At 46.7% G+C, this 18,089-nt stretch overlaps 1 protein-coding gene across 1 annotated transcript; it reads left to right on the forward strand.

Annotated features, from left to right (window-relative positions):
• Positions 1 to 299: 299 nt before the first annotated feature.
• On the forward strand, positions 300 to 17,757 carry PFN4 (profilin family member 4). The gene is made up of 5 exons (XM_066589170.1): positions 300 to 362; positions 3,095 to 3,223; positions 5,910 to 6,044; positions 15,279 to 15,384; positions 17,562 to 17,757. The coding sequence occupies exons 2-5, from the start codon at positions 3,107 to 3,109 to the stop codon at positions 17,588 to 17,590; spliced, it is 387 nt and encodes a 128-aa protein (XP_066445267.1). The 5' UTR covers positions 300 to 362; positions 3,095 to 3,106; the 3' UTR covers positions 17,591 to 17,757.
• The last annotated feature ends 332 nt before the right edge of the window (positions 17,758 to 18,089 follow it).

The following is an 18,089-nucleotide window of genomic DNA, read 5'->3' on the forward strand; positions in this document are numbered from 1 at the left end:
ACATAATAAGCTGTACTTTTATTTGTACCTTTTCTGCACGTTTATGGGGCTGTTACTTTTTAATAAACATTTAATGACGATTTAATATCAATTAACATTTCATTACATTACAGTGTAGCGCCGGGACTATATCATTATATATCACTCCGCCTCACAGTCCTGCCGTGTACAGTCACTATAGCAACGTGCTGTTACAGAGGTCTCTACTGGAACTGAGTGACAGGGGTAAAAGCCAATCGGTGGTGGTAAAAGAGTTGTAGGCGGGGTTATAAAGAACTTGGCCGGCCAATGGGGAGTTTTGTGAATAGTAGCCACGCCCTCTCCGCATCTTCAGGTTTTGCTGCTGTGTGTGAATGTGAGAGGTGAGCTGTTACTATGGCGACTACTATGCAGTTAGTGGTGGAGGTGGAAGGGAGACGTTAAGGCTATGTTCACACAAGGCGGATATTGTTAACGACTGCGCCAAATCCCGCGGTTACTGTTGCAGATTTACTGTAAATTTCGGCTTCTCTATTGAAGTCTATGGCGGAAATACACCCGAATCCGGTGCGATAATTAGCATTCTGCGCTCCAAAATCCGCAATGCAGGTCAATTTCTGCGCGGAAGTTGAACAGATTTTTTTTGCGCGGTGTGTGAACAAGGTTTTTAAAATCGCATTAACTTTGCTGCTAATGTAAATGCTGCGGTGAGGACAGACCGCAAGGAAAATCTGCATAGGCCACTCCCACACCGGCGCTTTTTTCCACGATTACGGAAAAACGGTCTCATTGCTTTCAATGGGGCCTCACAGACATGCGCTCGGACGCAGCGTTTTGGAATGCCGCGATTTTCAAGCATTTTACTGCATTTTGCGCTTTTTAATGCACCCTATCACAATGTTCAGGAAAACGATCCCAAAACGGTGGTAAAATCGCGGCGCAACGAAATTGCAGCGTTTTGCCGACGCTACGGATTAGAGTGCGCTAGGGCTCAGTCACATAGGCATCTGCAATTTCGGTCTGTGCAATATGCAGTGTATGTGGGGCTTCATTCGTAAAAAAAACCCGTAGTGACCGTGCTTGTATTCGCTGCGGTTTTTTTTTAATGCTCCCGTAGACCTAGGCTGGTTTCACGCTGCCAGGAAAATCACGTGTGATTTGTGCGCTGCGAAATGCACAAACCTCGCATCGGATATGACCGCCATTCTGTTGATCGGGGTCATACAAATGAGCATTTGTTTTTTTTCCCCGTAAAACTCGCCACATGTCTATATTTGGGCGTTCCCTCGTTGTTTTCAATGGGGCCGACACAACATCGGATGGCGTACAATGTGCACGCGAGTGCGATGCGATGTTTAACCATAGAAAACAATAGAGGCTCCGCAACCCTCCACTGTGGCAGAGGATCGCTACTTTCCTGAAGTGATGCGGGGCGGTTTTAACACAAAAGCGCCTCGCTTCCTCGGGGACATCGCTCCTTGGCGAGCGCGATATCACGCCAAGTTTCACAGTCTGATATCACACTCGCCCGTGTGAAATTAGCCTTAAATAGATGATTTTGGTCCCTATTATGGACCAAAGTAGGACATGCTGCTACTTTGGCGAGTTTTTCTGTACGTTTTGCGCACACAGGGTATGTTCACATGGGCTTAAGACACCCCCATCCTCCTGCCGTGATTGAAAAGGCTATTTAACCTAATGAGGCCCAGATATGTTTTTTTTTTTTCACGGAATCGCACAGAATAATGCGCATCTGCGCACCTCCCATAGACTTATATGGGGACGCTTGGTGCGCAAATGTGCACAAAAATAGAGCATATTCTATGTTTTCCTGCGTGCACGAAACGCTCGCACAAAAAAGCAGAATGATCGCGAACCCATTGAAATCAATGGCTTCTATTCTCTGCATAATGCAAGTGCAAATACATCCATTTGAAGGGGCGCTTTTACAGCATTGGGCCTCATGTCCACAAACGTAGCAGTAAAACGCGGCCACAGAGCTGCCATGGCAGATTGCCTACGAGAGCATGCCTGTGGGGTGGCCTGGTAGATTGCTTGTTAGATCGCAGTATAATGCAATACTATGGTATTACATTATACTGCAGGGCAATCAAACTATCGCAAGTTCAAGTTCCCCTATGGGGACCAAAAAAATGTAAAAATTAGTAAAAACAAAAAACCTTTTATTAATTATAGGACAAAAATAAAAGGAAGTTAAAATAAAACGAAAGCCTTTTCCCATATTTATAATAAAAAATCAAAACAATAAAAAAAATATATACATTTTTGATATCGTTGCATTATTAAAAGTCCGATCTATCAGAGTATTTGTCCCAAATGGTGAGCGTCATCAGAAAACCAAAATGCACAATGCGCTTATTTAGTCACCCAGTCTCCAAGAAAAAATTATAAAAAGCGATCAAAAAGCCGTATGCACTCCAAAATGGTAACAATAGAAACTACAAGACATCCCGCAAAAAAACGCTCTTCTCCTGCACTGCTCTCAGTAGTATTCAGCAGGCTGCTGAATGGGCTGCCTCTGATTGGCTGAGCACTGTGACCAATCAGAGGCAGCTGTCAGCTATTGAATGACAGCTAAGAGCTGCCTCTGATTGGTCCCTGCGCTCAACCAATCAGAGGCAGCACTCACCCATATATGAATTCATCCCTGCGGGGACACGGCAGCGGCGGACAGGTAATGTTTTTTATTTATTTATTTTTTTACACTAAAATTGCAGTTTTTTTAGGGAACAGCTTATATGTAAAGCTCTTCCCTGAAAAACAATTCAGGGGTGCCGGCAGACCTTTTAGAACCAATGCATTCCCTATGGTGCACGCATGTCCTATCTTTACAGTCACGCACCTGTAAAGCACGGACATGTGAACACACCATAGGGAATGCATTGGTTCTAATAGAAGCGTGTTTTTGTGCGCACGTATGCACGCACAGAAGCACACTCGTCTGAAGCCACCCTTACAGCGATCAGCTCATCGTCAGCGCCGCTGCCTCATGGAAAGGGAATGTGAGTGAGATCGGGGACTCTAGAGCGCTCGTTGTATAATAGTACATGTAATTAGTCATCCCAGTGCCCCATATCTATATTATCTCCCACAGGTGCAGCAAGCGATGAACCAGATACAGAATCTGTTGTACGACGCTCTGATAAAAACCCAACACGTGGAGAGCGCCGCACTCATCAAAATAAAAGACGCCATCGCCTGGACTTCACCGCCGGGATTCCAGGTAAGGAGGTTTGCGTGAGTATAAGGATGGGGCGGTGGTAGTGGATATCAGTTGTGAGGCTGGCCTAGATTCATTAAGGCGTGTTCATTAAGACATGCCTTTTTTTTTAGCAAAAATTTGCGACTTTTTTTTTCTTCAATTTTTGCACCCCATTCACCACTTTAAAAAAAAAAAGTGAGTGGGGCTTAGCAGGAGAGGGCACATCCTACTGCGGTGCACTTCATAGTATGACAGACGTATGAAGTCCACGGCACGCAGTGCACCCGGATCTAAGTTTCAGATCTGCGGCGGGTGCACTGCGGATCGTGTTAAAAATGATTTTTTTAAATAATTGCGGGTGTTCGCGGATTCTGTGTTTGTTTGTTTTTTCCGCACTGGTGTACGCGGATCCACGCGGATGTACGCGGATTTATATTGTGGATTCCGCGCGGAAATTAAATGAAAAAAAAATTGGGAAAAGAAACCAAACCCTTTCCAACTATGTCCAACCCATTAGCAAACCCCTAGAAGCCATTTTGGCTTACCATTACTGAGATCATGTACCCTCAGACATGCAATCCTGCACACGCAATCATACATGCAATCATGCACACCATGCAAATAAGGACCTACACTTACTGTAGTGCTGCCACTGGTCCATTCGGAACCATAATAGCTGTGCCCCAGCTCCTCCCAGCTGTGATCCTTCTTTGCCTTGTTTGCATGATCCTCACACCCAGTGTCCCAAATGGCAGGAAAGTCCTCCATAAGGGCCACGAGTTTCCACCCATGTTGAACATCTTGGTATAACAAAATGGACGATAGAGATGTTTCTGAGAAAACCCCTTTTCCCCACCCACCAGGCTTCAAATCCGCGCGTGTGATCCGCAAATGCATTTAAATGCATTTGCGGATCCGTGACTCCCATAGACTTCAATGGAGCACGATCCGCGTGGAATCCACGATGAAAATGGACATTTCTATGGGCAGCGAATCTGCGCGGATTTCTGCGTTCTCAAATCCGCGCAGATTCCGCAAATAAAATCTGCCCGTTGACATTGGGCCTTAACCCCTTAATGATGCGGCCCTTTTTTTTAAAAAAAAATATTTTCTGCTGCCATCTTCCGACAGCCATAACTTTTATTTATTTTTCTTGGAGACAGGGTGACCAAAAAAAAAAAAAAGCGCAATTCTGTCTTTCTTTAACATTTTTCTTCTGATGACGTTCACCATTAAATAATGCGATACTTTGATAGATTGGACTTTTACAGATGCGGTGATACTAAATGTTTTTTTTGTTTTATTATTTAGATTCTTTTATTATAAATATGCAAAAGTTTTTTTCTTTTAAACTTGTATTACTTTTTATTTTTTTAATTGGTAAAACTTTTTTAAACTTATTTTTTTAGCCCCCAGAGGAGCCAAGAAATTGTGATGCTTTGATCGCTCCTGTAGTATGGTGTAATGCCCTAACATTACATTATACCGTGAGCATTCTATCAAGCCACATCACAGGCATGGCTTGATAGCCGCTCTGCAACGGCAGCCCTGGGGCCTTTCATCACAGTGAGCTGTACGGAACCCCGAACATTGGCCGGGGCATTTAAATGCCGCTGTCAGAATTGACTACAGCATTTAAAGGGATAACAGCTCCGATCAAGCGGCGCGGCTTATCGAAGCTGTTGCGGGCGCATGTCGGCTGTAAGAAATAGCCGGCACCCACATTGTAAGTAGCGGGATCGCCAGCAGTCTCCCTCCATACATACCCTGAAGCTGCAGGACATAACTGTACGCCCTGTTACGTTAAGGGGTTAATCTGTCAACTACTTTGAGCCCTATGAGCTAAACTTATGGGCTCAAACTAAGTGACACGCAGAGTCCGGGGATTGTAAGTGTTATACTCCCCCCCCATTGTTCAGTGTTCAAACCAGCTGCTGCGGTGCATTGAGCGGTCTGCTAAGTAGTCTTCCCATTGTAAGTTTAGACTAGGAGGACTACCTACACCACTCAATGCACCGCAGCAAATGGTTTGACCGCAGGTACCGAGGGAACGGCGGGGAAAGAATAAAATTTACATCCCTAGACTCAGCGCTACTTTGAGTCCATAAGCTTTTTTATAGGGCTCGAAGGGGTTAAAAAAATAGCCCTACCAATAAATGTCACGGGTAAAATCCCTAAAAAGTGTCTGGATCGTAAGGTACAAAACAGCCTGGTTCTTAAGGGGTTAATAAGTCTCAGCTAAAGTGCGCTGGAGCAAGAGGCGCCTAATTTATTAAGAGGTGCATGCTATCTAATACATTTGTTGGATTTAATGCTTGAAAGTGAATACCTGAAATTACAGTGCAAACCTAACAGCAGTTTATGGCCACAACACCCCTCCCCCCCCCCCACCCCCACACACACACTTTTTAGTGACAAAAACCGAGGCTTTGCTACATTATCCTCCGTGTCTTTTGTGACTTGATCTGCTGGTGGAGAAATCTCAGAAATCGTCAGTTTATTTGCATTTGACGTCCACCGGTGATGAAGACTATGGGAAGTCATTGTTTAATAGTTCGATAGTCCAGCACCCGAATTATCAGATTCCCTGGAGTATACAGATACCACATCCTATATGTACCTGTGTTAGCTATGTATTGTATGCAGTATATATGGTGTTATAGATCCCTGATTCATCGCACTATGTTCTGTATACTTATAATTGCAGCTCCAGCCTCATCAAGTCCAAGTCATCATTGACTCCTTCAAGAATGCACCAGTCCTAAGAAGAGAAGGGTTAAATATTTGGGACAAGAATTACAGGTGTATTCGTGCGGATAAGAACTCCATCTATGTCAAATGTGTGAGTGGCAGGTTATCGGTGGTAGTCACTCGTAGCCGAGGGCACTTAGAAAGGAATTCCTAATATCTGAAAGCCACTCGAAAGAAGAAGCCACATAACCATGAAGTTAAATGATAGAAATGTTCTTGCAGCCACCACTAGAGGGGGCTCTTACATAAAAATGTAGAACTCTATAAATATGTATGTAGTTAGCATTAGAGATGAGCGAGCACCAAAATGCTCGGGTGCTCGTTACTCGGGACGAACTTTTCGCGATGCTCGAGGGTTCGTTTCGAGTAACGAACCCCATTGAAGTCAATGGGCGACCCGAGCATTTTTGTATTTCGCCGATGCTCGCTAAGGTTTTCATGTGTGAAAATCTGGGCAATTCAAGAAAGTGATGGGAACGACACAGCAACGGATAGGGCAGGCGAGGGGCTACATGTTGGGCTGCATCTCAAGTTCACAGGTCCCACTATTAAGCCACAATAGCGGCAAGAGTGGGCCCCCCCCCCTCCCAACAACTTTTACTTCTGAAAAGCCCTCATTAGCAAGGCATACCTTAGCTAAGCACCACACTACCTCCAACAAAGCACAATCACTGCCTGCATGACACTCCGCTGCCACTTCTCCTGGGTTACATGCTGCCCAACCCCCCCCCCCCCGCACGACAGTGTCCACAGCGTACACCAAATTGTCCCTGCCCAGCCTTCAGCTGCCCTCATGCCACGCCACCCTCATGTCTATTTATAAGTGCGTCTGCCACAGGAAAAGCAGGCACACACTGCAGAGGGTTGGCATGGCTAGGCAGCGACCCCCCCATAAAAGGGGCGGGCCGATAGTCCACAATGCTGTACAGAAGCAATGAGAAATCCAATCCTGTGCCACCTCCATCTCGAGCTGCACACGTGGGCATAGCAATGGGGAACCTATGTGCCACACACTATTCATTCTGTCAAGGTGTCTTCATGCCCCAGTCAGACCGCGGTTTTTTATAAATAGTCACAGGCAGGTACAACTCTGCAATGGGAATTCCGTGTGCACCCACAGCATGGGTGGCTCCCTGGAACCCACCCGCTGTACATAAATGTATCCCATTGCAGTGCCCTGGACAGCAGAGCTAACGTCAGATGAAATGCAGGTGGGCTTCGGCCCACACTGCATGCCCCAGTCAGACTGGGGTTCTTTACAAGTGGACAGATGTAGTAACAACTCCCTGTGGACCCACAGCATGGGTGGGTGCCAGGAAGCCACCGGCGGTACATAAAAATATCCCATTGCATTGCCCAACACAGCTGAGGTAGTAATGTCGTGCTTAATGCAGGTGGGCTTCGGCCCACACTGCATGCCCCAGTCAGACTGGTAATATGTACCTTAACAGTAACCTCGTTGGTGGTAATGTGGTGGTGACTGCGGACCTGGTAGCGCGGTTTTATGTAGTTGGTTTTCGGAATGTGGCCAGGATTAAGTGGGCCGTGGCGGGGGGATGGTGGTGGTGCTCTCTTGTTGTGTCGTTAAAGGTGAAATTCTTGGACTGCCACCAGACGGACCAATGCAAAGGTATTTGCCAAGAATGTTTTCAATGTTGGAGAAGGAGGGGGATGTTTTGGAGGCACTATGTGTCCTCTACACGTGTCCGTGGTTATATGCACCTTAACAGTAACAGCGTTGGTGGGAAATGGCCTCGCCGCCATCATGTCTTTGTGAAGCCTCTGTTTCCACACCCCAGTGACATACCATTAGCAGCGGTATAGGCAGAGCCCAGAATTATTAACATTTCAGCGGTAGCATTAGGGACAGGCCCCACTAACATATCACTAGCAGCAGTATAGGGGGAGCACAGTCTTAGTTCCATTTCAGTAATAGTAGCACTCAAGACAGGCCCCAGTAACATTCCCATTGCAGCAGTTTAGGGAGATAACAGTCTCTTTCACATTTCAGTAGCTGCAGTATAGACAAGGCCCCAGTTACATTTATGTAGCTAAAGTGTAGGCCAACCCCACACACCTTTCTGTACCATGAGTGCAGGCGAAGAACATAGAAATTACTATGATTACACTGTAGGTGAGGGCCCAAAAAAATTGGTGTACCAACAGTACTAATGTACCTCAGAAAAAATTGGCCATGCCCAACCAAGATGGCAGGTGAAACCCATTAATCGCTTTGGTTAATGTGGCTTAAGTGGTAACTAGGCCTGGAGGCAGCCCAGTTGAACGAAAAATTGGTTCAAGTTAAAGTTTCAACGCTTTTAAGAGCATTGAAACGTATAAAAATTGTTTAGAAAAATTATATGATTGAGCCTTGTGGCCCTAAGAAAAATTGCCCGTTCGGCGTGATTACGTCAGGTTTCAGGAGGAGGAGCAGGAGGAGGAGGAGGAATATTATACACAGATTGATGAAGCAGAAATGTCCCCGTTTTGGATGGTGAGAGAGAACAATGCTTCCATCCGCGGGTGCAGCCTACGTATTGCTTAGGTATTGCTGCTGTCCGCTGGTGGAGAAGAGAAGTCTGGGGAAATCCAGGCTTTGTTCATCTTGATGAGTGTAAGCCTGTCGGCACTGTCGGTTGACAGGTGGGTACGCTTATCCGTGATGATTCCCCCAGCCACACTAAACACACTCTCTGACAAGACGCTAGCCGCAGGACAAGCAAGCACCTCCAGGGCATACAGCGCGAGTTCAGGCCACGTGTCCAGCTTCAACACCCAGTAGTTGTAGGGGGCAGAGGCGTCACCGAGGACGGTGCTGCAGTCGGCTACGTACTCCCTCACCATCCTTTTACAGTGCTCCCGCCAACTCAGCCTTGACTGGGGACCAGTGACACAGTCTTGCTGGGGAGCCATAAAGCTGGCAAAGGCCTTGGAGAATGTTCCCCTGCCTGCGCTGTACATGCTGCCTGATCTCTGCGCCTCCCCTGCTACCTGGGCCGCGGAACTGCGCCTTCTGCCACTAGCGCTGTCGGATGGGAAGTTTACCATCAGTTTGTCCACCAGCGCCCTGTGGTATAGCATCATTCTCGAACCCCTTTCCTCTTCGGGAATGAGAGTGCAAAGGCTCTCCTTATACCGTGGATCGAGCAGTGTGTACACCCAGTAATCCGTAGTGGCCAGAATGCGTGTAACGCGAGGGTCACGAGAAAGGCATCTGAACATGAAGTCAGCCATGTGTGCCAGGGTACCTGTACGCAACACATGGCTGTCCTCACTCGGAAGATCACTTTCAGGATCCTCCTCCTCCTCCTCCTCCTCTGGCCATACGCGCTGAAAGGATGACAGGCAAGCAGCATCTGTCCCCTCAGCAGTGGGCCAAGCTGTCTCTTCCCCCTCCTCATGCTCCTCCCCCCCCTCCTCAACGTGCTGAGATATAGACATGAGGTTGCACTGACTATCCAGCGACATACTGTCTTCCCCCGCCTCCGTTTCTGATTCCAAAGCGTCTGCCTTTATGCTTTGCAGGGAACTTCTCAAGAGGCATAGCAGAGGAATGGTGACGCTAATGATTGCAGCATCCCTGCTCACCATCTGGGTAGACTCCTCAAATTTTCCAAGGACCTGGCAGATGGCTGCCAACCAGGCCCACTCTTCTGTAAATAATTGAGGAGGCTGACTCCCACTGCGGCGCACAAGTTGGAGTTGGTATTCCACTATAGCTCTACGCTGCTCATAGAGTCTGGCCAACATGTGGAGCGTAGAGTTCCACCGTGTGGGCACGTCGCACAGCAGTCGGTGCACTGGCAGATTAAACCGATGTTGCAGGGTGGCAGCGTGCGTGTGGGATTTGCAAAAATGTGCGCAGAGCTGGCGCACCTTTCCGAGCAGGTATGACAAGTGGGGGTAGCTTTTCAGAAAGCGCTGAACCACCAAATTAAAGACATGGGCCAGGCATGGCACGTGCTTGAGGCTGCCGAGCTGCAGAGCCACCACCAGGTTACGGCCGTTGTCACACACGACCATGCCCGGTTGGAGGCTCAGCGGCGAAAGCCAGCGGTTGGTCTGCTCTGTCAGACCCTGCAGCAGTTCGTGGGCCGTGTGGCTCTTCTCTCCTAAGCTGAGTAGTTTCAGCACGGCCTGCTGACGCTTGCCCACCGCTGTGCTGCCACGCCGCGTGAGACCGACTGCTGGTGACGTGCTGCTGCTGCTGCTGACACATCTTGATTGCGAGACAGAGGTTGCGTAGGAGAAGGAGGAGCGTGGTTTAGTGGAGGAAGCATACACCGCCGCAGATACCAGCACCGAGCTGGGGCCCGCAATTCTGGGGGTGGGTAGGACGTGAGCGGTCCCAGGCTCTGACTCTGTCCCAGCCTCCACTAAATTCACCCAATGTGCCGTCAGGGAGATGTAGTGGCCCTGCCCGCCTGTGCTTGTCCACGTGTCTGTTGTTAAGTGGACCTTGGCAGTAACCGCGTTGGTGAGGGCGCGTACAATGTTCCGGGAGACGTGGTCGTGCAGGCCTGGGACGGCACATCGGGAAAAGTAGTGGCGACTGGGAACCGAGTAGCGCGGGGCCGCCGCCGCCATCATGCTTTTGAAAGCCTCCGTTTCCACAAGCCTATACGGCAGCATCTCTAGGCTGATCAATTTTGCAATGTGCACGTTTAACGCTTGAGCGTGCGGGTGCGTGGCGTCGTACTTGCGCTTGCGCTCAAACTGTGGCGCTAGCGACGTCTGGACGCTACGCTGAGAGACATTGCTGGATGGGGCCGAGGACAGCGGAGGTGAGGGTGTGGGTGCAGGCCAGGAGACGGTAGTGCCTGTGTCCTCAGAGGGGGGTTGGATCTCAGTGGCAGGTTGGGGCACAGGGGGAGAGGCAGTGGTGCAAACCGGAGGCGGTGAACGGGCATCGTCCCACCTTGTGGGGTGCTTGGCCATCATATGCCTGCGCATGCTGTTGGTGGTGCCTCCCCAGCTGATCTTGGCGCGAAAAAGGTTGCACACCACTGTTCGTCGGTCGTCAGGCGTCTCTGTGAAAAACTGCCACACCGTAGAGCACCTTGACCTCTGCAGGGTGGCATGGCGCGAGGGGGCGCTTTGGGAACCAGTTGGTGGATTATTCGGTCTGGCCCTGCCTCTACCCCTGGCCACCGCACTGGCTCGGCCTGTGCCCACACCCTGACTTGGGCCTCCGCGTCCTCGCCCGCGTCCACATCCTATAGGCCTACCCCTACCCCTCAGCATGGTGTATTACCAGTGATTTGATTTCCCAGGCAGGAAATAAATTGGCGCAAGCCTGCAGGCCAAATAGATTTTTTTCCCTTTTTTTTAAAGGAAAGGCCCACTGCGTATATTCAATCAATAATAAATGTGTTGTGGCCCTGCAAATGTGTCACAGAACTGCAGTGTTGCAGAGTTATTAACTACAGCAGAGCGGTGATTTCCCAGGCAGGAAATAAATTGGCGCAAGCCTGCTGTTAAACTTAGCTGGCTGCGTATGATTTTTTTTATGTTCTCCACCCAGCACACACGTACCCAGAACGCTGAGGACTGTCAGAGGCAGGCCAAATAGATTTTTTTCCCTTTTTTTTAAAGGAAAGGCCCACTGCGTATATTCAATTAATAATAAATGTGTTGTGGCCCTGCAAATGTGTCACAGAACTGCAGTGTTGCAGAGTTATTAACTACAGCAGAGCGGTGATTTCCCAGGCAGGAAATAAATTGGCGCAAGCCTGCTGTTAAACTTAGCTGGCTGGGTATGATTTTTTTTACGTTCTCCACCCAGCACACACGTACCCAGAACGCTGAGGACTGTCAGAGGCAGGCCAAATAGATTTTTTTCCCTTTTTTTTAAAGGAAAGGCCCACTGCGTATATTCAATTAATAATAAATGTGTTGTGGCCCTGCACTGTGTCACAGAAATGCAGTGTTGCAGAGTTATTAACTACAGCAGAGCGGTGATTTCCCAGGCAGGAAATAAATTGGCGCAAGCCTGCTGTTAAACTTAGCTGGCTGGGTATGATTTTTTTTACGTTCTCCACCCAGCACACACGTACCCAGAACGCTGAGGACTGTCAGAGGCAGGCCAAATAGATTTTCTTCCCTTTTTTTTAAAGGAAAGGCCCACTGCGTATATTCAATCAATAATAAATGTGTTGTGGTGGCCCTGCAAATGTGTCACAGAACTGCAGTGTTGCAGAGTTATTAACTACAGCAGAGCGGTGATTTCCCAGGCAGGAAATAAATTGGCGCAAGCCTGCAGGCCAAATAGAATTTTTTCCCTTTTTTTTAAAGGAAAGGCCCACTGTGTATATTCAATCAATAATATATGTCTTCTGGCCCTGCCTACACAATTCTGTCCCTGTAGTATTACTGCAGGGCGCAATGCTCTGCACGGCCGATTTGGAAAAAAAAAAAAAAGTGCAACACTGCTAACAGCAGCCTCCACACTACTGCACACTGTTAGATGTGGCCCTAAGAAGGACCGTTGGGGTTCTTGAAGCCTACACTAACTCCTAACGCTCTCCCTACAGCAGCTCCGGCACCAGCAGCACTGTCCCTCAGCTATCTCACAAGGCATCTGAGGCGAGCCGCGGGAGGGGCCGACTTTTATACTCGGGTGACATCTGATCTCCCCAGCCACTCACTGCAGGGGGGTGGTATAGGGCTTGAACGTCACAGGGGGAAGTTGTAATGCCTTCCCTGTCTTTCAATTGGCCAGAAAAGCGCGCTAACGTCTCAGAGATGAAAGTGAAAGTAACCAGAACATCGCGTGGTACTCGTTACGAGTAACGAGCATCCCGAACACGCTAATATTCGCCCGAGCATCAAGCTCGGACAAGTACGTTCGCTCATCTCTAGTTAGCATGTATCATGTAACTCTAGAATAACATTGTTAAGGCAAGCAAGGAATTCAGAGCTCTTAAAAAAAAAATTGGAGCTGCAACCCCTATAAATAAATATTATGAAATTAACCACTAAACCACCTTATGTAAAAATGCGTGCAGTTGTTTTCATAAAAGGTTGGCAAAATGAGTGTACTGGGGGTCATTTTGCAATCTCCACCATGGCAACGTCAGATTGGGTGCAGACGGCCATGTTCACACCAGTGTATCACTTGTGCATTCTTGCATCTTGTGTTATGGATAAGTGTATCGGCCTAACTATGGGTCACTGCCCCAAGCTCACAGCATTGTAAGGATCAATGAGGCTGTGAGCTCAGGTCAGGCCGGGACACTCATCCATAATATGGGTGTAAATATCAGTCTGTACTACACTTGTGTGAACGTGGCCTCAGTCATCTGTAATATGGGTGTAAATATCAGTCTGTACTACACTTGTGAACGTGGCCTCAGTCATCTGCAGGGTAGGAAGCCTTTCAAGTGTTGCTTATCTAGCAAGGGGGTACTCTTGCCTCGGGATCGCTGACCACTCGTACCAGAAATGGTGCACCACAACGGTAAACATGGCTCAGGGATAGCGTATGTCTTTGTCTGGCTCCTGCCAGCATTTATTTTACAGCACGTCACAGCACATCACATCATGTCAGTAAGCACCCCAACTTGGGTGGGAGTCCAGGGGCGTCATCCCTGTCGGACTCTTGCCTTTCCAGGCCACCAGCCTCCGCTCTGCTTGGGTGAGTCCAGGGGCATCATCCCTGTCGGACTCGTGCCTTTTTTTTAGGCCACCAGCCTGCAGCACCTCCCTATGCTGCGCTGGCCCTCTCTCTCCTGTCTTTGGCAGGAACCGTCTTTTATCTGGTTCCTGCTTCACCCTCGCACCAGGAGTCCTGTCTCTGGCCCTCTACAGACCCCCCTGTGCACTGCACTCATACACTTATTATACAGCCCCATTTTCCAAAAAAAGTTGGGGCGCTGGGTATAATGTAAATAAATGTAAAGACAAAAAAATAGGCAATGATTTAAAAAAAATCTCATCTAACCATATTTTATTCCCCATAGAATATACCAGAGGGTGAAAGTGAGACATTTTTCCATTTCATTTATAAAAAATGAACTCCTTGATTGGCAGCAACACATCTCACAAAAGTTGGATCAGGGCCGTGTCTACGATTGTGTAGCATCACCTCTTTATACAATATTCTGTAAACATCTGGGAATGGAGGAAACCAATTACTGGAGTTTTGGGAGAGGAGTGTTGTCCCATTCTTGTCTGTTGTAGGATTATCGCTGCTCATCACTCCTGGGTCGTTGCTGGATTCTTTTTTTCATAATGTGCCAAATATTTCCTATTGGTGAAAGGTCCGGACTGCAGGCGGCCGGTTCCGTACTCGGACTCTTCTTCTATGAAGCCATGCTGTTGTGATGGATGCAGTATGTGGTTTAGCATCATCTTACTGAAACATGCAGGACCTTCCCTGAAAGAGATGTTGTCTAGATGGAGCATATGTTGTTCTAAAACCTCCAGATACTGCTCAGTATTGATAATGCCTTTCAGATGTGTAAGCTGTCCATTTCATAGGCATTAATGCCATCCCATAACATCAGAGATGCTTTTGAACTGTGCCCTGATAACAAGCTGGATGGTCCCTCTCCTCTCGAGTCTGCAGGACACGGCGTCTGTTGTTCCCAAAAAATATAATTTTGATTAGAACAGTTTTCATTTTGCCTCAGTCCATTTTAAATGAGCTTTGGCCCAGAGAAGACACCTGCATTTCTGGATTGTGTTGAGATAGATATGGATTCTTCTTTGCATGATACAGTTTTAAATTGCATTTGTGGATTGCAGGCGAACTGCGTTCACAGACAATAATTTGTGGAAGTTTTCCTGAGCCCATGCAGCGATTTGCATCACAGAATCATGCCTGTTGTTATTGCAGTGACGCCTGAGGGCTGCTAGATCTCGAGCATCCAATATTGACCGTCAACCTTGTTCCTTGTGCACATAAATTTCTCCAGATTCTCCGAATCTTTAGATGATATTATGGACCGTAGATGGTGGGATATTCAAAGTCTGAGGAATGTTTTCTGAATTTGTACCACAATTTTTAGACCGTTTTTTAACAGATTAGTGAACCTCTGACCAGCTTTACTTCTGAGAGACTCTGCCTCTCTAACATGCTCTTTTTATACAGTCATGTGTAAAAAACTGACCCTCCAGCTGTTTTTCATTAGCACCATTTACTTTTCAAGCTTTTGTTAACCCTGTCCCAACTTTTGTGAGATTTGTTGCTAGCAATAATTTCTAAGGCCGAAGTCAGACGAGCGTCCCAACCTTTTTGGAAATGGGGTTATGATATTATTTGTACCATTGAAGAGAAAATGTTTTAAGTAAGACAGTGTCTAATTTTTCTTTCTTCTCACAGGATAATGATGGAGTCATACTGGTCAAAACCAAGTCCAGCATCCTTCTTGCTACGTACCGTGACGGCATGTACCCCAGTGTGTGTGTAGAGGCCACTGAGAAGCTGGGTAGGTTTTTACTTGCTAAACCATTTGTTATAGCTATTATAGGGCTGCTTTCACACGGGTGATGTTGGCGAGCCTGATATGGTGATTCACGACCCCATATCACACTCACCTGTGTGAAGTTAGCCTAAGAGCCAATAAAGTTTTATATAAGAGCTGCAGAAAATGGAAGAACAACTCCAGTCAAATAAGACCATCAAGGGGGCCAACATTGTCAGAACAGGATAGCAAGGGCGATGAGCATTGATGACCCGTGAGGTCCCTTACAACTCTACCATTCCATGAGTATGGAGTAAATTTTCTTCCTAGATAACCCCTTTAATTCGTGTTTTGGAAACAGCAATACATACAATTTACTGATATAAACTTATAGTAAAGCCACCCATGCTTGTCATCAAAGCTTTTTCCACAGAAAATGGGCGCTAACGGTGGGTCATATGAGCAGACATGTCCATTAGCCTCCTCCATTGAAAAGTACTATGCTTGCACTAATTTCCTATGCTCAGTAGTACTTGCTGTTTAGGCTTCACATCTGCGCTGGAGGTTCCAGTCAGAGATTTCCATAAATACAGGCCGAAATAGCGCTGCCCAATTGGGTTCATTCATCACTGTTCAGTTCCATCATAGGATGGATCCGTTTTTGTGTAGGAATTCCGTTTTCCTATGATGGAACAGGAAATCAGAATCCATAAGGCAGATGTGAAATAGCCCTTAAAGGGATTTTCCGGGACTAAAATATTGATATAGGTCCTCAATATCTCATCAGTGATTGTCCGCCACTCCGGACCTCTGCAAATTATGCGAGGGCCACCCCTTCATTTCAGGCCTGTAATGCATATTTATTGGTCACATTGCCTGAGAGCAGTTCATTCCCATTGAAGTAAGCGGGATTGAGCTGCTATGACAGGTACAGCTGCAATGCAATGGACAGTGCTGTGCCTGGTATGGGCTGAAGTGACAGTGAAACTCACCCTGATGGATGGAGCTCTCGAGTGGAAGACCCCCACCGATCCAAAAATGATCACCTATTATGACATATCCATTATAGGTCATTAATATCTTAGCGTTGCAAAAACCCTTTAATCTGTTTTAATGGAGCGATCCATTAGGGGCATATTAGAGATGGTTTGTGATGCTAGTACTACCGTATTTCCCCCCCAAAAAAGACCCTGTCTTATTTTTATTTTTGCCCCAAAAGAGGCACAGGGTCTTATTGCCATGATTTTACTTTCGCTTTCGGAAGCAGCGTTCCTACCTCTAACAATGGCTTTAGCACACCCCATCATTGATGAGGTGCGCTAAATGCAAAAAATAGAATAGACAGTGCACGAAAATCGTGTTGGAGCGCGTCAGTGAGGCTCCCGTTGAAATCAGTGGGAGAGTTAAACCGCAATTACCGCAGCGTTCAGAATGCCGCGGTAATTATGGTGACAAAGTCTGTGTGCTACTTGCAGTCGCCAACAGAAGATTGCTTTCTGGTAATGAGGTTCGTAACCCTGCCTCACGGAAGTGATGGCTCTGATTGGCTGAGCTGTGGCGCATGAGAACCAATCAATGAAGCGCTCGATGAACCAATCACAGCCATCGCATGGTTTAAGAACTTCATTACCAGGAAACGATCTTCTGCCCGCTGCAGAGGACTGTAAGCAAGGTTTGGAACTCCACAGAGCAGCGTAAGGGATCTGGACAGCACCAACTAAGTAATTATTGCTTTTTTTAATGTAGTGTAGCTAGGGCTTATATTCAGGGTAGGGCTTATATTTCAAGCTCTTCCCCTGAAAACCAAGGTAGGGCTTATTTTGAGGGTAAGTCTTATTTTTGGGGGAAACACAGTATATTGTACTCCCACCAAGAGTGAATCGGTGAAGCTTAGGACAAAGAAACTACTAGTAGAAAGCTGTATGTCACAATTAAAACTTACAGGCTCCATATGAATACTTTCTATTCTTAAATAATATCTGTGCCAATTTATATAAATATGTCCCATTGGTTTTCAGGCCAGTGACTGACTAATGATCATAAGAAGTGACAATCAGTGATCTGACCCAGAATAATTGTCACTTCTCCTTGCAGAGTGTTCTGTAGGAATGTCATCGGTGTGGCTCATACCTGTTCTATATACTGCAGAACTTTCTATACTCCTGTGTGTCTGGTCATTTCTATTATTCTTCTTTGTTAAGGATGTTATTTCCGTGAGAAGGAAATATGACTACAGACCTCGCAGAGAATCATCGTGGACACTCATTAAGTGCAGCTACACTGCAGGGCATCGCGCGAGATGCAGATTATCATATCCTGGAGGAAATCAATCTTTGGCTACAAATTCATATGGATCATGAAATAAATGTCTCACAATCTTGGTAGAAAGTTTGATTTTTTTTTCTGAATATAAAGTTGCCAAAAACACATAACAGCACTAATACATCATTTTTTGTGGGACCCACAATTGAACCATTTTGGGGGGGGGGGTAAATTATTTTTACAGCGTTTATGGTGCAATTGAAGTGATATGTTATTTTAATTCTGTGGGTCAATACGATTACAGCGATACCACATTTATACAGTTTTTTTTATATAGTAATATTTAAAAAAATAACACCCTTTTAAAAGAATAAATAGAAATTTGCTTTATGTTGCCATTTTATGACCCTCCCCCCCCCATCCCTATAACGTGGAGATGGAATGACCAAAAAATATATAATTTTTAA

This window comes from Eleutherodactylus coqui, chromosome 1 (genome assembly GCF_035609145.1).
Source record: "Eleutherodactylus coqui strain aEleCoq1 chromosome 1, aEleCoq1.hap1, whole genome shotgun sequence".
Taxonomy (NCBI): Eukaryota; Metazoa; Chordata; class Amphibia; order Anura; family Eleutherodactylidae; genus Eleutherodactylus; species Eleutherodactylus coqui.